The sequence below is a fragment of the Sphaeramia orbicularis genome, chromosome 15 (assembly GCF_902148855.1).
Source record: "Sphaeramia orbicularis chromosome 15, fSphaOr1.1, whole genome shotgun sequence".
Classification (NCBI taxonomy): Eukaryota; Metazoa; Chordata; class Actinopteri; order Kurtiformes; family Apogonidae; genus Sphaeramia; species Sphaeramia orbicularis.
This window is the reverse complement of record NC_043971.1, coordinates 54,001,352-54,028,492: the sequence shown is the minus strand read 5'-3', so window position 1 is coordinate 54,028,492 and position 27,141 is coordinate 54,001,352. Positions and strand designations below refer to the sequence as shown.

At 37.9% G+C, this 27,141-nt stretch overlaps 1 protein-coding gene across 4 annotated transcripts in view; it reads left to right on the top strand.

The window, feature by feature from the left end:
- ldb3a (LIM domain binding 3a) overlaps positions 1-25,713 on the top strand; it is a 111,234-nt gene extending 85,521 nt beyond the window's left edge. For 2 of the 4 annotated variants that reach the window (XM_030155909.1, XM_030155910.1), the window contains 6 exons: positions 14,480-14,676; positions 17,239-17,656; positions 19,207-19,387; positions 20,317-20,437; positions 20,534-20,649; positions 24,838-25,713. In XM_030155909.1, the coding sequence (XP_030011769.1) occupies positions 14,480-14,676; positions 17,239-17,656; positions 19,207-19,387; positions 20,317-20,437; positions 20,534-20,649; positions 24,838-24,927 (1,123 nt within the window). In that variant the 3' untranslated portion in view covers positions 24,928-25,713. Of the gene's footprint in view, positions 1-6,122; positions 6,287-8,220; positions 8,291-12,352; positions 12,407-14,479; positions 14,677-17,238; positions 17,657-19,206; positions 19,388-20,316; positions 20,438-20,533; positions 20,650-24,837 lie in introns of all 4 variants that reach the window. The other 2 variants (XM_030155907.1, XM_030155908.1) reach the window with 2 other exon arrangements.
- Positions 25,714-27,141: the final 1,428 nt, after the last annotated feature.

Sequence of the window (27,141 nt, the reverse complement as noted above, 5' to 3'; positions counted from 1 at the left end):
TGCAACCGATTAATCGATTAGGTGCTTGAAGCCAATGCAAAAATTCATGATTCGATTAATTGACTCGAATTGATTGAAGGGAAATATTCTTTTGCAGTTTTCCTGAATTGTAGCTTCTTTGTGCGTCACAATAAGCGTCCGTGTGAAACACAACAGTGGAACCAATGTTTAACAGCAGAGAAATGAAGGAAACAAAGCTTTGATTCAGGAGAATTGTGGTTGAATAATTTTTTTGGATCACTTTGAGACTATTAATTGGTTGCAGCTCTGTAATGGAGATTAGGGTCAAATGGGTTTGGTACTGTTTTAAAAGATGAGATGAAAGTGATGAATTTACAAGAAAAATGAATAGGAAAAATTTACAATAAAAAGGGTTTATTTATTTATTTATTTAGAACATGCAAAGAAACAAAATAAAACAAAACGAGGCAAATTAAGATAAAAACAAAATAACATTTAAATGAACAGAATCTGTCTTCAAGCTCATACAAGTCTGAATTTTGCAAAAGGAGTAGGAAGAAGAATAACTGATTTAATCCAACCCCTCAGTGCTTTTACACTTTTATCACTAACTTAATGCAAGAATCAAACTATACTATTTTCCTAATTTTAGCATCGAACCACAACAAATCCATAATGCAGTAACTGAATTATACACAACAATATGTTCATGTCAGTGCAGTCATACAAACAGACTCAACTATTCAACCATTTTCTTCAATAATTCCAGCAGATTTATCAGTTCAACATCATCCATAAACAAACAGGCCTCAGTGTCATTAAATACTGGACCGCTCAAGAATCAATTCTTTATAAGTTTTTTTAAACTGAATTATGTTTGATATTTGTTTTATCTCCACACACAGTTTGTTCCACACTTTTCCTCCACAGATGGTCAAACACAAACTTTTCAATGTACTTTATGAATCTTTAAATTAAATTGTCCCTTTAAATCATCTCCTCCCTCTCTGTCACAGAACATTTTTTGAATATTGTCGGCAGTCAGTTATTCTTTGCTTTATACATTATTTGAATAGTTTTGAACTCCACAAGGTCAGTGTGTTTTGAAGTTTTAGATAAAGGTAAAAATAGTGGATTTGTGTGTTCACCAAAACTAACATGGTGAACGATTCTTCTTGCTCTTTTTTGCAGTAGAAAAAGGGTAAATATTTTCTGACGTTTTCAATGTATACATTTTATTTGGTAAAGATTTAAGTGGTAAATTTATTTGGGGGGGGGGGGGGGGGGGCAGTTGTTTTCTATGAGATTAAAATTATAAATATGAGAATAATCTGAAAAGTATGAGAAAATTAAACGTGGATATTAACATGGAGATTAACCTCTTCATTCCCACTGGATTACTGGTCATCCAGTTGCCATTTTACAGAAAATACATTAAAGTATCTACAATAAAACTTCTGTAAATATAAGTCATGCTATCATGTCTTACCTTGTTAGAAAGTGTAGATTCTTTGCAGTTGAGTCTCTAAGTTTATTCGACAGTATTCCGGAACACCAAAATGTATTTTGAGAAAGAATCACCTGGATAATGATTAGAGCTAATGGAACTGTTGTATATCGTTCAGGTTGGATTCTAATTCATGTGGCAAATGTATGAAAAAATTTTTATAAATTATGTATAAAAATATATTTCCAATTTCTCAGAGATGAAAGCTGTTCATTAACGAACAAGGAATTAATGTTTGACAAAATAAAATTCTTTCTTGTTTTTTTGTGTAATTTTGTGATTTTCTTGTAAATGTACAAACATTAGTTTTAGATATTGTCTAAGATTAAAGAGAGGAAAAAGTCCTACATTGTCAGAAATTAAAGGGGTAAATTTACCCCCCCACGCCAAAAAAACAACAATAACTTGTTAGAGATTAAAGTGGGAAATTAATGAGTAACATTATTAAATTTCCTTGGAAAAAAAACTCCTTTAATACTAAAAACTGGCAAATTTATTAAATAAATCATGGATATTCTCAGAGAATAAATGTGTAACTACAAGAGAAATCTCAAATTTATTAGATAAAACTCTTGGATATTCCCTGAGATTATTTAATTGTTTATGTAGTTATTTCTTATATTGTGAGTTTTTGTCATCACAAATGCCTGACTTTAAAATATCAGAATATCAAAGTTTTTCCTGTAAATTCCCAGCTTTAATCATTCTGAATAGTCTTTTCTTTAAATACGGTCCCTACACTCACCCTCTTTTGCCTTTTTAGAGCGACAGTTGTCTGATTCTTTCCCATCATCCCCTCTGATGCTTCATTTCACCCTCACCTGTTGTCTGTCTACTATTATAGGAAATTATTCGAAGCAGTGTAATCCTCCTCTAATCCTCTGCAGGTTTATACTAACAGTCAGTTTTCCACGTGGTCTGGAAAAGTGGGAGCTGAACTTTGCATGAACAGTTGCTTGTGTTCCAAACATCCACGCACCCGAGGGTTCGGAGCTGGTTTTAAAAAACCCTCACTGTTCTGTACTGCTCTTCCTCATCCTCTCTTCAGTCATCACAACAGAATGACCTGAAAACAGTCAGAAGGAAAATGAAAACTCATCAAAACAGTTGCATTTTCTTGAATATTAAAAAAAAAAAAACCTGAGACAGAATAATGAATACAAACTGGTTACAATGGAAAACGGAATGTTCTGGGCACTTTCCTCCTTCTTTTAGTTCATTTTATGTCAAACTGAACGTTGTCCTGGTTTTTTTTTCCATCTTAAACCGTTTCTTTTTTTTCCTGGTAGCTCATATTCTGAACTGCAGACCAGTTTCCTGTTTTTACTGTGTACATTTTTTGCACAGGGGGAATCCACTGTTTCTTTTCTCACTGTCATTTTCATGTCATGCAAAAATCACATCCATATAAGCTGATAAACCTTAACCCTTTCATGCACAGTGGTCACTGCAGTGGACAGCTAGTCAAAGCTGTTCCCTTGTATATTCATGGAGTTGGTTGTTTTACTTGTATATCAGCCAACACAGTGGACGCTTATGCATCATCCCATACAATGAGATTCAGCCCATTACTGTTCTTGATCAACCTGATCTGCACTAACAGATTTGAGTGTCAATCAATTGCTAATGGTTATTAGACTGTAATTAACAGGGTTTTTTTAAACAACATTTTTTGGGGCCATATCTGAGTAATAACTAGAGACCCAGGAAAGGAAAAGTTTTGGCTTTTTACATTTAATAATTGTCTTGATTGGAAACAGCATGATGCAACAGTTTTTTCAGACAGATTAAAAAAAAAAATGGAATGTGGAATGTCCTTTGCAGTGGACAGCATTTCATATATATATATATATATATATATATATATATATATATATATACACTGAACAAAAATATAAACGCACCACTTTTGTTTTTGCTCCCATTTTTCATGAGCTGAACTCAAAGATCTAAAACTTTTTCTGTGTACACACAAGGTTTATTTCTCTCAAATATTGTTCACAAATCTGTCTAAATTTGTGTTAGTGAACACTTCTTCTTTGCTGAGATAATCCATCCACCTCACAGGTGTGGCAGATCAAGATGCTGATTAGACAGCAGGATTTTTGCACAGGTGACTGACTGGTTTTCTGACCCCCCTGGACCACCCAATACAGTAAAAGTGCACATTTTAGAGTGGCCTTTTATTGTGGCCAGCCTAAGGCACACCTGTGCAATAATCCTGCTGTCTAATCAGCATCTTGATATGCCACACCTGTGAGGTGGATGGATTATCTCAGCAAAGGACAAAGGAGAAGTGTTCACTAACACAGATTTAGACAAATTTATGAACAACATTTGAGAGAAATAGGCCTTTTGTGTACATAGAAAAAGTTTTAGATCTTTGAGTTCAGCTCATGAAAAATGGGAGCAAAAACAAAAGTGGTGCGTTTATATTTTTGTTCAGTGTGTATATATATATATATATATATATAAAGTTGTAAAACTCTTGTCCCCTACAGAGGACAAAAATGCTTTGCTGGGTCTCAGGAGGTCATAGAATGTTAAAATGTGAGAACAAATTAACAGCATTAAAAAAGTGTATTTGATAGTTTTCACACAGTCTGTCAGTAAATGCATGGTGTCCAGCTGACTGGACATTTTTGTAACCCCATGACAAATAGGTTCATAAAAAAAAAAAAATAAAAAAAAATTAAATCTCATTGTTTTTTCCATGCCTAAAGAGGAATAAAAACACCCAGGAAAAAATGTTGATGAAGGTTCTCATAATTCATGCATGAAAGGGTTAAAACCATGGAGTGAGTTACCACTGAGTGTTTCCAGTTCACTTGTCTGAAAGGCAGTGGGCGACAACGTAGAGCTTAAAGCACTTTTATATTTTATTGCATGACATAAAATACATATGGTGAATATCAAAAGAAATATCAGTGTTTTGATGATTAATTGTTAGATAATTAACAATATCATTGTATTTTCTGTTCATATAATGTTGTTAGTATAGTCTGATCTAAATCTAAAAATATGAATGAATATGAAAATACTGTTTTATTTATCCACATACAGTCGACTGAATGAAGAACAGACAGTTATTGTCTTGGACACTGAAAAGCCTGAAGGTTTCAACTTGCTTTGAAGGATTTAGAAACAAAAACTTACACAAATTTGACAAGTCTGTTACTGAAATGTTCAAAGAAATGACTTTAGATATGCTAACCCATAGAAGTTAAACCTCTCATGAGAATCATGATTTTAAAGGCTCTCAAATGTCAAATAATGGAAATTATGATGAAATATGACTTTATATTACTGTCATACAGCTGTTTTTATCACAATTCTTAATAATAACTGATGTGACCTCAAATATGTGTGATCAGGTGATTATGGAACTATTAGCCTGTATAATTTGGTGTATGTAAACTTCAGTAGGTCCAGTTGGAAATAAACATTTCACCATTTCCAGCCCTGCCTCCTTCTAAGATGGGTCCCTTTTGTAAAATGTCACCTGACCTGATCACATGACCACAAGACAAACTGTACATTAACACCAGTCAATTTAACACTTCTCAGAACTCAGCCAGTGTTGTTCTTCTGGTGTTAAGACCTGTTTACCAGTTTTGTAAAAAGCAGTAAGTGTGTAAAATCAAATGAGCTCTAAGTCATTTCTAAGACTTTTGTTCTGAAATAACCGTCTCGTTGGTCAAAGGCACTACGGCAGTGTTTTTCAGCCTTGGGGTCGGGACCCCACGTAGGGTCGCCTGGAATTCAAATGGGGTTGCCTGAAATTTCTAGTAATTGTTAAAAATAAATAAATAAATAAAAAAATGTAATAAATAATATATGTTGAGTTGACAGAGACAATCCCATCCATATCAGACAAACTGTGGTTGTGAAACTGCAGCACTGTGGTTCTGTTTGTGTCACATGTTCACTGTGGTCAGTTTCAGATGCTGCAGCTCTTTCATAATTCATAGTTTCAGTTCTTGTTTGTTCAGTATTAATTGTCCTCCTTGTAAATCCCAGCTGGACTGACTGGACAGATCCTGAGCCTTTGTGCAGTAATCTACACCTGGATTTACTGCCTCTGTCCACAATAATAGACATTATATAGACTAAATGTCCACAATAATAGACATTATACAGACTAAATGTCCACAATAATAGACATTATATAGACTAAATGTCCACAATAATAGACATTATATAGACTAAATGTCCACAATAACAGACATTATATAGACTAAATGTGTCTAAAATTAACATTTATTTGAAACATAGTATAGCAAACTATTACATGATCAAAAGCACATTAATTTTAGCCCCACAAAAAAGTCTCTGTTTTGAATGTCTGGGGTCGCCAGAAATTTGTGATGTTAAAATGGGGTCACGAACCAAAAAAGGTTGGAGACCACTGCACCGAGGCGATGCTAACGTGGAGGTTAGACTCCAAAAAAACCTCATCCTGCAGCGTTGTTACACACGATCCATGTTCTTTTTGTTCAGATGTGAGTGTCAGTATCAGTGTGTATGACCTGTAACCTCCCCAGCCAAACAGTATCAGTGTTGGTTCTGAAGGGTCCGCTCATTGGCCCTTTGGTTTGGACTTGGTTTGATTTGGGGTTTTTGGGGTTTTGGCGCCCCCTGTCTGTGGTTGCACTAGTCTTGCAGTTAAAGAGCGTCTCGTAGACAGCGCGTCCCCGGTCTACCAGGCCGTCCAGATTGCAGACAAGGACCTGGAGCTGACAGCATGGGGGCGCTGCAGCGGCAACATGCAGTCCAAGTCCTTCCAGGTCCTGGCCCACATGACCGGAACCAAGTCCTGTAAGTGTCCAGTGCTGTTGGTGCTGCACTAGCTTCAGTTTCATAGAATTTTGGGTACACTGTAAAAAAAAAAGAAAACCCTGTAAAAAAACAGTATTATTCTGGCAGCTGGGGTGCCGAAAAAATACTGTTAAATAATGGAAAATAACCATCTCATAAAAAGATGCTAATTTTCCATAATTTCAATATAGTTTTCTGCCCTAACTTTACATGAAATTTTGCAAATTTTTTTGACTTTTTAATGTTTAATAGAGAATATTTTCATGTATTAAAACAATCCAATTCCCAATAAATAAATAAATATATATATATATATATATATATATATATATATATATATATATATATATATATATATATATATACACATATAATTTTCAGTGAGACTCAGTTGTCCAATCCACTGATAAAAACTGTATTTGGACAGTTTATCAGTGCTTATACATGTTATACATTCACAAAAATGCATTTATTCAACATTTTTGTTGTGAAACCTCCTGTAATTACACAAGATATTTGTCAATTAACAAAAAAGTCTGGTTCAACTGACAGAACTAATACTTCTTTTATGGTTAATTTTCAGTAATTTTATCTGGTTTTAATATTTTTTTTTACAGTATTAAACTTTAAATTAACAGTTTAATCTCATAAATAGAAAAGAAATATTTGTGAAATTATGATACATTTGTAAATGTATTTCAACTGTATTTTTCTGTGAAAAAAAGAAAAAAATTCTTTTAAAAAATTGAAATTTTATGGTTATTCACAGTTACAGTTTTTTCATGTTATTTTCCATTTGACATGTAAAATCACAGTCTGTTTTTTGTCATTTCATTGATATTTTCCTGTATCTTAAAAATACAGGAAAAATCTGTAAAATAAACTGAAAATTCTGTTGAATTACACATTTTTTTTTACAGTGTAGATCATTTTATTTAATTCTTTTTTAATCAACAACACCTTTAACTTTAGATATACAAGACATTAGATTCAATCTAAATCTTTAACGACCAGTGAACCTGCTCGTACTCAGTCAGGACTTTCATTAATGACATTCTTACAGAATGTGGTTCAGCAACAAACAAAACAACTGAAGGAGTAGGCGGAGCCTCAACAATATGTCTTCAGCAGAGTCCCAAAAACAAAATCACATATTGTAAAACTGAATTTTAGTGCATTCTACACACACTTTTTGTGAGATGAAAGACAAATGAATAAATGTAAGGTCATGTGACTTTACTCTTTTTAAAGCCCTTCAGTTTTTTTAGTGTGATATGGAAACTGTATTAATGCCCAGGAGGAAATGAAATGTCCTCCAGCTAAAGAAAAGAAAGCAAATAAAAGTCAAGTAATGTTTTTATTCAGTTTATCTTCAGATCACTCTCAAATCTGATGAAGTGAATGAAGGAAGGATAAACAGTCTGTGTGACATCTGCTCCCAAACTGAGAACCCACTTTTTATTTACACATGCAGAGTATTATTTTGAAGTGATACGCCAGCCTTTTAAAGACAAATACATGTGATGAATCACATTTTTGTTTTATGAACTATAAACATGAAATTAAGTCTAAATAAATACAATAAATTAGAATGCATTTCTCTTTTTTCTGCTCATTAGTAAAATAAGTTGAATGAATGCTATAAATGCTGTAAATGTTATGAATGCTACCCTTTCACACCAGACAAACATTTATATTTCATTATCAAAACTGCACTCTTTATGGAATTAAAAAAAAATAAAATTTTTACAACACAAGGTAGGTTAAACCCAGCCTGTGGAAGCAGAAAATACAGGAATAATCATAACATTGATATATGCCTGTAATAAAATATTCTGCAGAAAAAGCAGTCATTTACTGTCCATCACTGTCCATTTTTAAAGAGCATGTGTCGAGTCTGAATGCACAATCTGACGCTTTGTGTCCTTTTACAGCACCGGAGGAGGAGGAGGAGGAGGAGGAGGAGGAGGAGGAGGAGGAGGAGGAGGCTCTGAGGAGGAGCAGGTAGGCAGCAGAGCTGCTGACCCCCCCTTCACCTGAACTGGAGTCACAGACCCCCCCCCCACACACTGCCAACACTGCAGTTTCACCTGTGTTTCAGTTCATCCTGCCTGTTCATCTTTAATAACGGAGCACTGGCCTGTTGAACACACCTGACACACGATGTCAACACTTTAACATAATCACACGTGTTTTGTGTTCATTCAACCACAAGAATACTCAGTAATCGAGTACTGGGTCATTGTTTATAATGAGGTACTTTTACCACAAGGGGGAGTTATAGGATTATTAGTTTCCAGCCTGGTCTGGGGGATGCTCAGCAAATTATTTCCGTGTTTCAGTGAAATTCAGTGTTGATGCTTAAAAACTGGTAGGTTCAGATTTTAAAATGTATGCTAAGTTTTTGTACATTGGTCACAACAGGCAGAAGCAGAATGAGACCAGATAATGAATGTAGATGTAACAGCCCGGCCCAGTTTGGATCATATGAACTCTAAAATAAACCTGCTGCTGCTGCTGCACATGACAGATGTTCTGGTGTGGATGCACAGCTCCGTCCTTCTCATCGTTTATGACCAAACTGCTGCTGAACACTTATCTGAGGACACACTGTCTTATTGTTAAACTGTTGAACATGTGGTGGTCTTTCATGCAGGAGAGCTAACAGATATATCAGATATATGTCTGTGGAGGTCGGCTCAGCCCCCGACAGCACCCCCCCCCCCCACCCTTCTTCCCCCCACCAACCCAAACCCTGATGGATGGAGCTTTCTCGTTCTCCACACACTTATTTAATCATCCCTCCATTATGCACAATCGATCGGCCGCTTATTTGGACTGAAATACGACCAGACCCCCCATCCTCCTCCTCCTCTTCCTCTGAAACCTCCAGCCCTTGTCAGACTCCATTTGTCGTCCAATGACTCAATGTGAATCAATAGAGCAGAGGTCGGTCTTTTATCCGCCAATAACCAGCCTGCGGTTTGGTGTTTTTGTCTTGAAATGATCCTCAGAGGAGATGTGCAGGTTTGAGCTGGAAAGAAAAGATAAAACCCACTGGGCTTTGTTTCACAGAGGGGTTTTTAGGTCTTTAAAAAACATTGGTTTAGATATGACAATGGAAACACCAGTTTTAATGGAGATTATTTTAAAAGTTGTGTTTTGTATTTTTAAAAAATTGACAAATGTGTCTTTATTTCATATTTGAGAATCATAATAATTATCTCATGTTTGACGTCTTCCATGAGTTTCATTTTTACAGAAACCTATGTGATGATGGTATTGTTTTTCTTAAAACCTGCAGCTGTGTGATTTTTTTTTTTTTTTTTTTTTTTCATCATAAAGAAATTTTGAATATTTCAGTCAGGAGCTGTGGTTAAGTCATCAAACTCATCAACTTATTTTTGTCCAGAATCAATTCTTTGAAGTTTGAACTTGAGTCGTATTTCCAAAAACAGCAGATCCATGCGCTGAATAAATACTGTCACAAAGACGCAGCTATATAAAGATGATGAGGAAAAGTGTTCACGTCAGGTCTAATGTTGGGAAAAACACACAAAATAAATTTTAGTATCAGTTCAGTGTAGCTGGTTACATACCCAGATATACCATAACTGGAAATTTCCCACAAATTAGGACAAAAATGACCCAGTCTGTTCCAAAAACTCTGTTTCTTTTAAGCAGGGACTACTTCCTGTCACCAGAGTTTCAATAAAATAATGTTCTATTGTGTTGATTTAGCTGCAAAATATGATTCAAATTCATTTTTGTTAAATAGGCTACACACATTTTTATTGAATAGTTGTAAACATGTGGTGTAATGAAATACAAGATTATTTTCACACTTGACTTCTCGAGCTGCTGTATTTTTTCAGAAGAATCTCCTTTGTTGCTACATTATCTTCAGTATGTGTCATTTGGTCTCTACACAGATGTTATGTTGGACTGAAGGCTGTTTGACACTGGTTCCAAAGCTACGATTAGTTTATGATACGGGGAAAAAATCTTCTATGTCGTATCTGGTTTATTTGATTTAACCTCCTCAGACCCAGCTGTGGGTTTTCTGTCCACAGTGGACAAGAGTTTCACAACTTTATACAGAAAAAAAAGGAAAACTGTCCACCTCAAAGGACATTGCATAAAAATTTTAAAAACTGCATCTGAAAAAACTGTTGTACAGGATGTTTCCAAAAGAGGCACTGACTGAATACAAAACCAAAAAAGCTGGTACTTTGCTGACATTTCCTGGGTCTCAGGAGGAGAGGGAGTTAAGAAGCAAAACCAAATATTATTTCCTTTAAATCCTTGTAGGAAGTCACCACAAATTCATAACAAAGTAGGTTTTCAGTTTTTGGTGAGGATTTGTCAGTGACAGTGGGCCAATCTGTGTCCAGAAGCACATGATGTTTAATGCACTAAATATTTGACAGGGCTGACTGTGTAAATCAAAAGATAAAATCATTTTTAGGGTTTAATGACAAAACCAAGATTTATTTATTATGAACAAAAGTCAATTTCATCCAAAGCACAGAGAAGAATTTTCATTCTATTACCATTATCTCATCAGACAGAGCAATATGGAGCACTTTGACTGATGCATGGCAGAAACAAACTGGTGTTTACTGTCTCACCTCAGACTAACCTGACCTCCATGAATATCTACAAGTACTGCATGTATAAAACGGACTATACATATATATATATATATATATATATATATATATATATATATATATATATATATATATATATATATATATATATATATATATATGTATATGTGTGTGTGTCTAAACCAGGGGTCAGCAACCCTGGTCCTACAGAGCCACTATCCTGCATGTTTTAGATGTATCCCTCCTCCAACACACCTGATTCAGATGATCAGCCTATCCTCCAGCTCAGCAGAAGCCTGATAATGACCATCAGGTGGACTGGAAGAGGGAAACATCTAAAACATGCAGGATAGTGGCTCTGTAGGACCAGAGCTGCAGACCCCTGGTCCAAACAGTGGGATGATGAAGCCCTGTACCCTCTACTGTTCTCCTGACTCCTAACCCTTCCTCTGCCGTAGCTGTACTGAGCATGCTCCAGTTTCTGCTGGCTCCGCCTCCACTGTGCAGCCAGTGGAGCTTGTGCCTGTATGCTCTGACCACACCCCTAACAGATAACCACGCCCCTCAGAGATAACCAGAAGCTTTGGGTGCATCTGCGCAGGAACATGTGTGACAGAACAGGCTGATTTTATTCATGTTGATTCAACTGTAACAAAGTCAGAGGTGTTCAGTCCCTCAGTTTTTTTGCCCAGTTCTGCTCAAAGCTTTGCAACAAAAGTGGATCTGTGGATATTTTCCTGTTAACTTGTCTTTGTGTAACAGCCAATGAAAGTATGCTTGTTTCCATGAAAAGTCAATGGTGTGTGAAAGCTTTGGAGATGTTTAAAGTCACATGACACTCAGGAAGTGTTGACTTTTAATGATGCCAAAAATGACGCTGAGTTTAGTCGCTCAGTCTGTGTCCTGAGCTCCAGATTTAAGTTCGTCTTCTTTGTTTCTGACCATTCACCTGCTGTTGGAGAAATCAGTCGGAGCTTTAGAAACTAATGAATGATGATTTGTTGTTTCAGCTGAGAGTGGAAGTGGTCAAAATGATCATGGAAAAGATTTCAGAATTAATGACATTGTAATCTTTACTTTCCACTAAAAGCAGCTGATACAAAGTGACGCTCTGTGACTGGACGAGTTTGGGTCAGATGCACCTCAGGGCTCATACACGTGGGTGAACACTGATGAAACGCACATGTTGCACAGTTTCAGAGACCCTTTTTTTTTTTATTTTCAAGACACTTCTCTGCTTTTTGCTCCTGGTCAAATCTGTTTTGGTCCACCTCCATCCATTAAAGTCCATTATTCCTCGTCCTTTGAGTCCGCCTGGCTGCGGGTGGACAGAGAGTGGACAGATACTTGCACATCTGCTTTATGTAGAACAGATTTCTGGCCCATGTAAATAAAAGAGAAGCGGCACAGGTTGTGATGGTGACCTCTGCTGTTATTGTCTCTACACCTGCAGCCTGAAGCGACAGTCTGCTGGTTACAACATCCAGCACAAAGCTGCAGCCCCCAGGTACCCACACCTGCAAGGATCCAACCACCAGCTCATAGTCTGCTTTTTAAAGCTATATAACATACCAGCTGTCTAGAGCTGTCTGGGTTTGTGGTTTAACATGGGTGGTCCCAGTGGGACTGGAGCTCTAACTCAGTGTTGGTGCCTGGCTCAAGTAGCCGGTAACAAGGTGTGATTATCTGAATAACACGCTGCAATTCTTCTTTCTTAGCAGCTAACTGAGCTTTTCTTACAAATCACCTGTTTATTTTGGAGGGTTTGGACTGTGGGTTGACTGGTCTGTCTGACACATTAACATTTGTACCTTCTGTAAGTCTGTACAGGTGGACGCAACGGTAAGGGATTCACAGTAATGTTTTTACTCAGTGTGCAATGATGTGGTGATTTACAGATGGAAATGGACCAACTCTGATTTAAAAGCACATTTTAAGATGCACACATTACTGCAAAGTAGGGGTGGGACAAAACAGCCATATAGCAATCTATTTCATTATATTTACAGTATGCAATACAATTATTATTCTACTATTTAACATATATTTTGTCAAATATAAATATTTTTGAATGTGTCCATGCCTCTCAGGAAGGTTTTTCACATCCTTGTCCTTGACTTTAGAATGAGATTCCATAGAATCCGTATCAAGATTCCAGACTGATTGAACTTCAGGCTGTTGTTCTTTCAACATGCAACCGAGACAAATGGATCCTGCATCCACAGTACTGCAAAAAAAAAAAAAAAGGTTTTGATGGAAGCATCAAAATGAAAAAGATAAAACTTGAAATATTTACACAACAATGCTTTTTATTGACAAAAAACAAGTTAATGTATTTAATCACAGATGAAAACACATTTTTCAAACAATTTCGGACATAACCCACAGTTAATTTTCAAATCAACATTTCTTCAGCATCCTCCCCAATATTCTCCTAAAGCTCTAAAACATTTCAGGTCATTGATGAGTTCCTGTGGACTGATGACGTCTGTGAAAACCCTTTACAACCATTTTAAAGGTGAAAAAGCAACTGAATGCTCTTCTTCTACTCTATTTATTTAGATGAAACTTCATAGCTTTTATTTGTTCCAGATCAGCTGATGGAAATTTGCATATTCTTTTTTCACTCTTAAAATGTGTTTGATACAGAACATGGCTGCTGTCAGACCTTTTGGTCTTCATTTCATGTCGCTATCAAATTCTGTAAAACACCACATAAGTCCTACTCTTTGGATACTTAAAGCTGCAGGAGACTTTTGTGACCAATTTTTCCTCAGATCTGTCCATCCTCAGTCATGTCCTCAGTTTCATCAGTCTGTTCGTCTGTCTGTCATTACTCACCTGAATCTCTTGCATTACGGTGAACAGTTTCTTAGTTCCATCCACCAGAAACAAAATGTGTGTTTACGTTCAGAGCCGGGCAGAACTCGGGCATCTGAGGAATTTTGTTGCGATGTGCATTATGGGAAACGGAGGTTTGCACAGCCTCCTGACAGCAGCAGCTAAAGATACGACGCAGAAACGGCAGGAGCTCCCTTCCCTCCCTGCGTATTCCATACTCCAGCTGTTTCTGCGTGTCAGACGTGTTTGGTTCATCCATACAATATCATATGGTCATGCAGCCGCCTGCACCATAATGCATGTCGCAACAAAATTCCTCCGATGCCCAGTTCCCTCCTGGCTCTGTTTGTAAACACATGGTTTGTTTGTGGTGGATGGAACTAAGAAACTGTTCACCGTAATGCAAGAGATTCAGCTGAGGAATGACAGACTGACGAACAGATTCATGAAACTGAGGATATGACTGAGGATGGACAGAACTGATGAAAAACTGGTCACATAAAGTCTCCTGCACTTTTAATAGTGCTGAACTTCATGACCCCCACCCTTACTCTGCAGTAAAAAACAAAGTTTAATGCTCATGTGCAAACATTTTTACCTGGAAATGGCAAAATCACTTGTCAGTGATCCAGGTAAGTATTTGTGCTGCTAACATGTACAATGAAGTACTTTAGCCAAGACTAGCATCAGCCTGTAAATATTTCAGTGGCCATTATAATCAGTCTTTTCCTCCCTCTAGCCAATACGCTCAGCCTGCTCCTATGTACCAGGCTCCACAAGGCCCGCCCCCGCAGCAGTACCAGCCAATGCCCCAGCAGTACCAGCAGCTACCCATTCAGCATGCCCCGCCCACTCAGCAGAGCTCCATTCAGATCCCGATGGGCACCGCCCCCCCAAAGGTGGTCAGCACCGCCTGTATCTACCCCTCCCAACCAGGTGAGAAAAAACACCTGAGTTAGAAAATCTACACGACAGACGTTTGTGTTCATCTACAGAAGGTACACACCAAGGTTCTAACAGTTTAGGATTTGTCATTCTAGTTTAGTTTTATTTAGTTTTGACTTTTTTTTCTCTAATTCAGTTCATTTTAATTAGTTTTTAGAGCAGGTTTGCTAGTTAGTTTACCGGCCGACAGGCTGTCAGCTGTTGTCGTCATGCGGCGTCTGTCGTCTGTCGTCTGTTACAAAACTTTCACTCGTCTTCTTCTCCAAAACTACAGTTCCGATTGACTTCAAACTTTGTATACAGCTTCTTTATGATGATGTCAGCAAAAGTTAGTGAAATTATTTGGATCTGGATCTGATTCTGGATTTGGTGCCACTTTGAAAAATGTCCCCATTATAAGCGATAGGAAGTGGATGGATGCAATAACTCAGTAAATCTAAATGATCTCCAGTGTAAATGTCTCCAGTCCAGCCCTGATGGGGAGATGAGCCAAACATAATGTCCACATGCTGATCAGGATCTTCTTCTGGATCTGGAACTGACGCAAAATTTCACATGGGCTCTTATGGGGAAAACATGTCAATCGTCTTCTTCTCTGAAACTCCAGTTCTGATTGACTTCAGACTTGGTCTACAGCTTCTGTATGATGATGTCAACACAAGGGATTGACATTATTTGGATCCGAAAAATTTTCCCACTATAACAGATAGGAAGTGGATTGATCCAATAAATCAGTATCAATGATATCAAGTGTGAATTTGAATTTTTTCCAGATCTGATTGAATATGAGCAAAACATGGACTATTTCTGTAATAGAATAAATACACAGAACTGGGGGAGAATAAATGGATCTGGTTACATTTCCCAAAACTTTTAATTTGGCGGGTAAGCGACAGGGCCATTGGTCCTGTTTTTATTATGGTATGGTGTGTGCTGCTGACCTGTTGGCCAGGTCACCCTTGTAAAAGAGATCTCATTCTCAGTGGGACTTAATCTGGTTAAATAAAGGCTAAATTTAAAAAATAATAAGCATACATACAGAAACAACACAGAAAATGTGCACATACTTTTTACTCTTTCAGTACAGTTCAGATATTGCACTTTGGTAGTTCTACTTGAGTACAGAACTTGAATCACTACCTCTACTTTTACGACTGTTCTTGTACTCGAGTATGTGTGAACTGTGCCTCTGAATTTCACCGTACATTTCAACCCAAACAAACCTGTTTTCATGTATTCACACAACCGCTTTTTGCCATTTCAGATGTGTTTTTAGGCAGTCTGTGCACGTGCAGAGCCTGTACCAGGGCTCTCAAACCTAAATGCCCCACAGCCCACTTTTGGTCTGTACACAGTGACTGATACAACTTTTTTTAAACTCTCAAATTACTGCAATATGTTTAATTTTTTGTTTCCGACATTTGTGATATTTAACCTACACATGAAAACAGCAGCTGGTAAACATATGTACACATGTGTTCTGAACTTTTAGTGCATTTCTTTGTTTACCCTTCACTCCAAGGGCTAATCTTTTGTTCATGTAAGTAAAAGAACTAGTGCTTTATAGACCTTTTATATTACAGTTCTTTTTAACTTCCAAGTGCAAATTTGTGTTCCTGCTTTATTCCCTCCACCAGGAGGTATTGTGATCACTTTGCTTTGTGTGTTTGTGTGTTTGTGTGTTTGTTTGTTTGCATGTTTGTTTGTTTGTTTGCATGTTTGTTTGTTTGTTTGTTTGCATGTTTGTTTGCATGTTTGTTTGTTTGCAACTTCAGTGTAAAACTCTTCCACCCATCTTTCCCAGATCTTCCCCACAGATAGGCCTAGGCCCTGGGACCAACCCAGTCCATTTTGGTCCCAGTAGGACAAAGTTCAAGGTCACAGCAAGGTCACAACATCTACAGTTTTCCATCTGTCATCATTGAGACATTTTCCAAAATTCATCCAAAATTCAAAACGACTCTGATTCTCCTCCAGTTGGATCCACCTGTAGCTTAGAACAATCTCTTGTATGTGGAACTAAATTGTCCACATCCACTGTGGAATGTGGACTCTGTGGACATTTACACTGAACACTGAAAATCCCATTTCCCACACATTTAAAATTAGAACTCAGCTAATATTGATGTGAATTAAATCTAATTGGACAGACACATGACTGGGACCAGATTCAACTGTTTCTGTGTATGGAACAACCTGGAAACTGTTGGATTTAAACAGAAATAGTCCATCCACACATGTTCAGGGTGAAGGAGGAGGTTTGTGTTCTCTGAACACTTGTTTTAACTGAATAGTTTTACTCAACAGTTTACATCAGAAAGTGAACGAGTCTGTTAAAACACTTTTTATGCATTTGTGCAAATCTTCTGTCTTTGCTTGAAAAGAGACTTTGCTAAACATTTCACTTCAAAGTTTACTTGACTTTAACTGAAATCAGCACATTTACACTTTTTAACCAATGTTTTAATGTGGCTGAGGGTTTGATACCCTTGTCCCAGAGTGATATTTATTTGCCTGATCAGTCTTTTTACCCACCCCCACCCCCACCCCCAGCTCCAGCTCCAGCCCCTGCCCCTGCCCCTGCTCCTGCCCCCGCCCCTGTCCCTCCTCAGCCTTGCCCTCCCGCTGCAGCTCCAGCCCCACCTCTAGGTGCTGCTCCGTCCTCCAACAGGCCTCCATGGGTGACCGACACCAACTTTGCCGATAAATTTGACCCCAGTAAGATGACCACCACCACCATTAAAATTCAGCCGTTACCTCAGGCTGCACCCCCCCCACCTGCATACATCCCCAACCCTTCCCCCGCCGGACCTCCAGCTCCCAGCCCCGCCTCTATTACACCAAGCCCGGCGCCCATCACCCCCAGCCCCGCCCCATTCCCTCCTGTGGCCAGAGGTGTAGCTCAGAGGGCGGAGAGGTTTGCAGCCGGTAGTCGTACGCCTCTGTGTGCATCCTGCAACAACATCATAAGGTATGTTCCATCTGTTCATTATCTGCTCATATATGTCTGTTGTCTTTGGAAAATGTGATGGATGACATGGTTGTACAGGTAAATACTGCAGCAACAGGTCAATGATACAAGAACAACCTTAGTTTCATCATATAAGAGTCACACATATTTGCGTACTCGTAGGAAGTTTGTGTTGGAATCTGTGTTGTGTTGGTCTGAATTTGATGGTTTGTATTTTTTGTCTCGTGTGTTGCACAGTGTAGGACTGCAACAAATGACTATTTCAATAATCGACAAGTCATCGACTACTGTAACGCCTAGTCAACGAGTCAGATTTTGAACTGAAAGAAAACACAAAAAACAATGGCTTATTTCTGTTTATTTCAGCAATAAGATACAGTTTCTTTTCTTTAATAAGAACACTTTGTGCACAACAATTAGAATGCATAACCAAGTTTGTTAAACAAACTGCTGAATATTCTAAAGTAGGGATGTAACGATTACCGGTGAAACGATAAACCGCGGTAAAATTGCCAACAGTATTACTGTTTAAATTCTAATTATCATGATAACCATGTTTGATTACCGCACTTTTCCAGAGAAAACGCCTACGTAAAGATCTGCTTTTATGTCAAATATTTGAGTATAGTTTTAATTTATTACAATTTTCATTTTCTATACCTAATATTTGGAACCAATATTCACTTTTAAAGTCTTTGAAAAGGTTCATTAGCATCTGTGTGTTATTTATACAATAAATTATATACTTTTTTCAAATCAGATTTTATATATTTTTTGTGTTTTCTGGCCTTTTGTGTTTTTATAGTAGGTTAAAGTGGAAAAAATAATAGACAGATGATATAAATGAAGTTGTGCTGAAAAAACAGATCCCAAACATGGGTATAGTAAACATTTGTTTATATAGTATATAAAGGTAAAATCAAAAGGACTGAAAAATGGACAAAATAGGCTCAGACCACTAAGGGTTAATATTTGAATGTTTCTGACACAGAAGGGACATTGTGCCAATTATTATTATTATTATTTTTTTTTTTTTTCAAAATATAACTTGGTTAAATTATTTCAGTGTGTGTATTAGTACTTTTTGAACATTTTGAGCACAATTTCAACAATACCGCGATAATAATGACAACCGTGATAATTTTGGTCACAATAACCATGATGTGAAATTTTCATATGGTTACATCCCTATTCTAAAGTTGCAATCAGCGATAAAATAAACATTTCACCTAATTTTGCCATCCATTATTTGTCAACTAGTCGGCAAGAGTTTGCAGTCCTGTTGTACAATGTCCAACAAATGAAGAGAAACCTAGAAGGACCTGAAGCACAGTCCTTTACATAGAAATCAGTGTATTGTGGATGTTATCATGAGTGTAATAAATGGAGACCATTGGACGTAAACAGATGTCTAACATCAAAAAAACAACTGGCACAAAGAAGGAAAAAACTCAAATTTCAAATCTGTCATATAGTTCCTTTAACTTCCCTACCTTAAAAGGACTTTAGTGCTTTATTCTAAGTAATAACATGTGTTTGAATGTCCTCAGGGGCCCCTTCCTGGTGGCCCTGGGCCGGTCCTGGCACCCAGAGGAGTTTAACTGCCACTACTGCCACATGTCTCTGGCCGACGTCAGCTTTGTGGAAGAACAGAATAATGTTTACTGTGAGAACTGCTACGAGGAGTTCTTCGCCCCGACCTGCGCTCGCTGCAACACCAAGATCATGGGGGTGGGTCACTGTGTACTACCAACATATGAAAAGTGCTAAGTGCACAGCAAGGCCTAGGAGTGGTTCTGGTTCTGAGAAGTGCATCATCTTTTAGCAAATGAGACAAGATTAAGAGTTGAGAATAGGTTCTGATAAGTGCTGTTGTCATATATGATCCCAGAACTCAGGCCTGTCAAACTCCTTTTCTTCCGGGGGCCACATTCAGCCCAATGTAATCAGAAGTGGGCTGGACCAGTACAATAACAGCATGATAGGCAATAAATAATGACAACTCCAAACTGTTTTAGCGCAAAAAATAACATTCAGTTATTCCAATATTTACATTTACAAACTATCCAAACAAAAAGGATGGGAATAACCTGAAAAATTACATTTGTTAAGAAATGTAAGTACAATTTTATCAATATTCTGCCTTGACTTATCATTTATACACGTGCATTACAGATCAGATCTACAAAGGCACCAAACATTTAGTAACAGGCAAAATATTGGTAAAATTGCGCTGAATTTTCTTTAGACATTTCAGGTTGTTCATATTTGTTCAGGTTATTCACATTTTATTGTTAAAGGATAGTTTCCTAATGTAAACATTTTCATAATTTAATGTTTTTTGCACTAAATCAAAGAGAAAAAAATGGTGTTGTCATTATTTATAGGTTATTATGATTTTTTTTTTTGAGTTCGATGCCCTAACTCGTACTTTGCAAATTCACCCTGCGGGCCAGATTGGAAACTTCGGCGGGCTGGTTTTGGCCCCTGGGCCGCACGTTTGACACCTGTGCCATAACTGTACTGGGCTGTAAACATGTTCACGGGGTCTTTGGAGTTTGATTTTGTTTTGGAGTCACTACTTCATTTTTCAGGCCCAGAGGTTGATTTCCACCCAGGTGTGATCCACTGGTGTGAACTGTGGATGTTGTGTGTTCCAGGAGGTGATGCATGCTCTGCGGCAGACGTGGCATACCACCTGCTTCGTGTGTGCAGCCTGTGGTAAAGCCTTTGGAAACAGCCTCTTCCACATGGAGGACGGAGAGCCCTACTGTGAGAAAGGTACGACGGCAGCGTGTCCCTGTTTAGGCCGAAGGTCAGACTGAGCTGAGGACATGGTGCATGTGTGACTCCCATCTCTGTCTCTGTGTCCATTAGATTACGTTGCACTGTTCAGCACTAAGTGTCACGGCTGTGATTTCCCAGTAGAAGCTGGTGATAAGTTCATCGAGGCTCTGGGTCACACCTGGCACGACACCTGCTTCGTCTGTGCGGTAAGAACAGAAACACACACAGAACATATCTCCCTTTGTAACTTTGACAGAACTCTGGTGTTTTTGATAAGTACCGTACTTTCCGGACTATAAGCCACTACATTTTTCTCACTCTTTGAACCCTGCGGCTTATCCAACGATGCAGCTCAAGTATAGATTTATACGGGCTAACGGCCTCCAGGGGGCGCTCTAGAGGAAGCACAAAAGTGAGACAGACAGATGGAAGAGGTGATGAAGAGGAGAAGTTTTAAGCTTAAAGGTGCAGGAGACTTTCATGACCAGTTTTTCCTCAGATCTGTCCGTCCTCAGTCATGTCCTCAGTTTCATGAATCTGTTCGTCTGTCTGTCATTCCTCAGCTGAATCTCTTGCATTACGGTGAACAGTTTCTTAGTTCCATCCACCACAAACAAACCATGTGTTTACAAACTGAGCCGGGAGGGAACTCGGGCATCTTCGGAATTTTGTCGCGATGTGCATTGAGGGAAAGGGAGGTTCACTCAGCCGCCTGCAGCGGCAGCAGCAGCGCAACCATATGATGTTATATGGATGAAACAAACACAACACAGAAACGGCTGAAACGCAGAAACAGCTGGAGGAATATGCACAGAAGGAGGGAAGCTCCTGCCGTTTCCATGTCGTGTCTGTAGCAGCTGCTGCTGCCGGCGGCTGTGCGAGCCTTCACTTCCCACAATGCACGTTGTGACAAAACTCCTCAGATGTCCAGTTCCCTCCAGCTCTGACTGTAAACACATGGTTTGTTTGTGGTGGATGGAACTAAGAAACTGTTCACCGTAATGCAAGAGATTCAGCTGAGGAATGACAGACAGACGAACAGATTCATGAAACTGAGGACATGACTGAGGACGGACAGATTGGATGAAAAACTGGTCATGAAAGTCTCCTGCAGCTTTAACTTTACAGTCATTTTGCGTGTCATGCACAAACCCTCATCATGGAAAACACACGAAGAAATGCATATGATGCAGCTTTGAAGTTCAAACCAATCGATGTGTCTGTAAAGAAGGAAGTAGAGCTGCAGCACGGAAGAGACAATGGAAGAAAGACGTAGAAGGAGTGTGACGGAGCCTTTGAGGATGTTCAACTGAAGAACACTGAAGAAGACGACTGCAGTGGTTTAATGAGCAGAAGAAGAGGAAGACACAGACCAGTGACTGTTGTGGGTTTATGAACCAGCCTGTTCCTGACGTTTGACTGACATGTTACAGACACTGTTTGGAAAAAAGCACTTAAAGTATGGAAATAAATATTTAGATAATCTTTCTGTTTACCATCTTTCTGTGGAAATATCTCATGTTACAACGTGGACACCTGCGGCTTATAGTCAGGTGTGGCTTACAGCCCGGAAAGTACGGTAAGACTTGATGTCTTTTTTTCTGGAATTCCAATTTTTATTGGACTTTTCAAAGGCTTGGTACATGGCAAACTTAATATGTTTCTCCATACAGGAACAGGTAGTATATAATTACCCCCCCCCATCTGCTAAGCGTACATTCATAGGATGCACTTTCAGTCATTGCACAGACCCTTTCTTTCACCAGTGGAATTTCTAATGCCTTTCAGTGTCTTCAAATGACTCGATACGCTGTTGTTGTACCCAGTGAAACTACTGAAAGGTTACATTTGGTCATCTTAGACGACCTGATGGCTTTTTAAGCGATCCCACTTTAGTTTTGTTGGAGTTGAGGCTCTGTCATCTGGATCATTTGGGGTGAGATGGTTATATGTGAAGTTTTTAGCCTCAATTCCAACATTTCTGTGAACATTTTTAACCGTATATGTGTTCCTGTCAGTGCCCAATAAGAAGCAGAAGACATCATAAGTAAAATACCTTATGACCAATGTTCCATTTAAATAGAAGAGTCCACTTTGTCCTGTTGGGGCTCAAACTGATGATCGCTGTTGGTGGTTAAACCTAAAGCTGGAATTATTAATCGATTAATTAACTCAAATCAATTAAAAATTACTTTCGCTCTCACTAAACGTTGGTTCCACTGTTGTGTTTCATACGGACACTTATTGTGAAGCGCTTGACGCCAGGATCAACACAAATGTGTGTTAGTTCTATGTTCAGTTGTTATAGGTTGGGTCTAAATGTGTTGAAGACTGCAGTGCACAAACTGTTTAAAGACAGGACTTGTTGTTGTTTTTTCTATATAGATATTTTTATATCTCCTTTTACTTTTATACTTTTTGTGGATGTTGGTTCAGCTGATTCTGGAATAAAGGACAAGTTGTTTGTCATTTTCAGACATGTCTGTTCACACTTTTACTAATTTTTTTGCCGTACTCAAATAATCATTTAATGGAATCAAAGAAGATATCGATAGATTAATCGATCACAAAAATAATCGATAGCTGCAGCTCTTATAGTCAGTGGCCCTATAGGATACACTGTCTTTGTAAAACCTTCTTGAGTTTGACTCCTTGAAAACCCCATGATTTGACACATTATCTTTAATTGTGAGAAAGTGTCATTATTTAGTCCACAGGTGTCAAACATGTGGCTCAGGGGCCAAATCTGGTCCGCCAAAGGATCCAGTCTGGCCCATAGGGTGGATCTGTGAAATACAAAAATGACACTGAAGATATGAACAGGCGAGGATGTCAAAATCATTTTAATTCAGATTCCACATACAGACCAATTAGATTTCAAGTAGGTCAGACCAGTCAAATACTATCATATTAAACCTATAGATAATGAAAACAGCACATTTTATCTTTGTTTTAGTGTAAAAAAAGTAAAATTACCTGAAAATGTTTATATTAAAAACTGTTATTTTACAAAAAATGTGAAAAACCGGAAATGTCTTAAGATAAGTAAATGCAGTTTTACCAATATTCTGCCTGTTATTAAATGTTTTGTGTATTTGTAATTGTAATGTAAGTTGTAATGCACATGTGTAAATGATAAACTGATAATCTGAGGCAGAATATTGTTAAAATTGCACTTTTTTTCTTAAGACGTTTCCAGTTGTTCATGTTATTCAGATTTTTGTAGATGTTAACATTATCATAATTTAATTTAACTTTTTTCACTGTTATTATTTTACTGACTCAGTCCACTTGAGATCATATTGGGCTGAATGTGGAAGTGAATTAAAATGAGTTTGACAGCCCTGGTTTAGTCTGTGCAACATCTATTCTAGGTCTTCACGTGTTTGGTATGAATTAGCATTAGCATTAGCATTAGCATTAGCTTCTCCAGTTGGTGACTGGTTCCTGATTGACACAGGCTGGTCCCAGTGCAACCGGTCTGATCCACAGTAATCTTTTTCATTTTCATTTTATTTATTTATTTATTTATTTAGACAGGGGCAATGCACATTATACATTAACCTTAAAAAGAAGAGATGTAGTGTTCCAGGTTTTCGCACTAGTGCTCCTTTCCACCTGTAGTCTCTGGGCAGGCTGATGTTAGCATTAAAAAAACAGACATTAATTAAAACTAAAACAGTAAAGAACAGTAAAAAAAGCATATTTCTAACACCATCTGTATAAAATATTCCTTCCCATCCAACCGTTCCCTCTTCTGTCCCACTGCAGTCCGTCACACACACTCTGAACATGTTTACATCACATTCCATTAGCTCTACAGGTTTGGTTTGACAGTAGCTGTTTTTTCACCATGCAGGAGAATGTGAGTTAGTTTGGAATTGTTGGTAGTTCTGTTGGTCATGTGATCCGCTGTCACATGGACACACATGAGAACACTGAATTTGCAAATGCAGTTTTGTGTCTTGGAATCCTGCGCTCGCCACGTGTTGTTGATTGAGTAGTTTGAGATATTTTTCCAGAACTCAAAGAAATAAACCTTTTGAAGGGACGAGCAGCAGAATTATGGATCACCTTAAACAGCAGACACACATTTGTTTACATGATGACATTTTCGAAGCTTAAGATCTTATATTTGGACCAAACTGAGCAGTGATGGAATGCTGGCCTTTTCTTGTCATGGATCTGGACAGAATACTTACACAGTGGCTCTAGAGGCCTTAGGGCAGAGGTACAAGTCTGTGACCAACTGGTCATACAGTCAAGAAAATGTGGAACTATCATTGCAGTTAGATCCACGTTTGACGCTTCATTATTCGTCCAAACCGAACATTTACAGCATGTTTCACGTGTCTCAGTCCTGTGTCTCTGATATCGTTGGTGTGTTCCTGCAGGTCTGCCATGTGAACCTGGAAGGCCAACCTTTCTACTCCAAGAAAGACAAACCTCTGTGCAAGAAGCACGCCCACGCCATCAATGTGTAGACCCACCCCCTGAGAGGAGGAAGGGGCGGGGCCAGCCGGCTGCAGACCTGCTGCCAACAACACAAACAACAATACCTTTGACTGATGTGTGCAAGCGCTTTGGGACTGTTTCTCTTTTACTTTTTGGTTGATTGTTGTTTAAAACAGTGCTGCAGAAAGTCCTCAGTAACAGCATTCTGGTTTCTGTCGTCCATGACTTTATGATTTCATGTTTTTATGTAATGTTTTCTACTAGAAGCTCCTACTGGGTTGGATGTGACTGCTGTGCTGTTCTGTTGAGTTTATATGGAGTCTGCAGTTAACGCCCCACAACATCAGCTGGATACATTTAATTTGACAGTAGGAACACTCCCTTTCAGTATAACTAAATGGTGAGTGTATCTGTTTCCTTGAATTACTAATCCTTATTCCAGTGACCCCCTATACACCGGACTTCCTAAATAACATCCTCATATCTTGGATGTGTGCCTACTTCAATGTTTGAGTCATTTCAATGCGACTTAAATTTTTTTTTTTTTGCTTTTAGCAGAGAACAACAGAACAGCACATGAACAAGCCTTATCTGACTGACTGAGTGACTGGATCTGAAGGGGTGTGTCTGCGCTGCATGTATGAACTCGAGACTTAGAACTAGAACTAGGAAACACGACCAGCCGACACTTTTCACCGACTTAATTCCACCTGAAAAATGTCCAAATGCACTGTGGAGAATGGAGATTCTGTATGTATCCTGTATGTCATCCACCCTGATCAGCTGTTGACATGATATTAAAGTGAACAAAATCACAGCTGGATTTGTAATAAATGTAGAAACAAGAACAACACGGTTAGGGTTAGGGAAAGGTCCCAGTTGGGGTTCAGACAAGATGTCATCAAACCTGAACATTAGTTTTGTCTGTTTGATATCAGACAGTGTACAGAGGGTGGAAAAACAACCATAAATGTTCAAAAAATAACTGATAAATGTCATTTACACTGCAGAGGCTTAGAGTTCAGACAGAAAGAACATGAAAAATGTGTTTAAAGTCTGTTTGAGTGAAGCTGTGTTTGAGGTGAGCCTGTGATTTGGCTGCACATGATCACACATCTGTCTGAATCCACTTTCAGTCGGTGTTACTTTGCAACTAATAACCTTGAATTTCATATTTATTTACTATTGTGTCTGTGTGGTATTTATTTGAGAGCTAATATATCATCACTGCTGCGTTCAGTGCTAATTAGGTTAGTTTAATTAATATTTCGGGGATGTTTTGTCATCACAAAAATGCATTTTTGAGTGTTTTTTTTTTGTAATTACACTGTACTTGTCTGTTGCTGGACTGAACTCTTTGAGCGTGAATGTTTATTACATTATTTCTCTTTGCAGTTACTTAACAACTCTGTTCATACTGAAAGTCCCTTTTTCATTTCTTTTCAATTTCAAAATTCTGATTTTCTCTTGATCACATGAGGTTCGAACATGTTCATGTTTTTGTCATTGTGCATGCGATACTTTGTCTATGTTTCTTTTGGGCCATTTTAGTAACATACTCAATGAGTAAATGATTTACACTCAGGTTCACACCAGAAAAACTTATTAGAGCTGAACTTAATGTAAAACAAACCATAAACCTGGCTTTAACACTTACTTTAATTGACAAATATATTTTAGTTTGGTCCATCTAGTGGCCACAGAAGAACTGCAGCTGACGATACAACGTAAGGCAGGGCTCTCAACTCCTCTTTTTTCAGGTTCCACATTCAGCCCATTTGAGCTGCAGTGGTTAGACCAGTGAAATAAAAGCAGAATACCTAGAAATAATGACTACTCCATATTTTTTGTCTTTGTTTTAGTGCAGAAAAACCCCATTAAATTATGAAAATATTTACGTTATAAACTATCCAAAAAAAAAAAAAGGTATGAAAAAACCTGAAAAAACTGAAAATTCTTCAGAAAAATAAGTGCAATATTAAAAACATTATGCTTCAACTTCAACAGGAAGAAAAGAGTTCAAACTGGACTGAATTTTCTTTAGACATTTCAGGTTGGTCATATTTGTTCAGGTTATTCACATTTTATTGTTACAGGAGAGTTTGTAAATTTAAATATTTTCATAATTTAATGCTATTTTTGCACTAAAACAAAAGACAAAAAATGGAAGTTGTCATTATTTATAGATATAATGTAATATTTTTTCACCTCAAACCCAGAATAAAAGATGGACTCATTCTTTT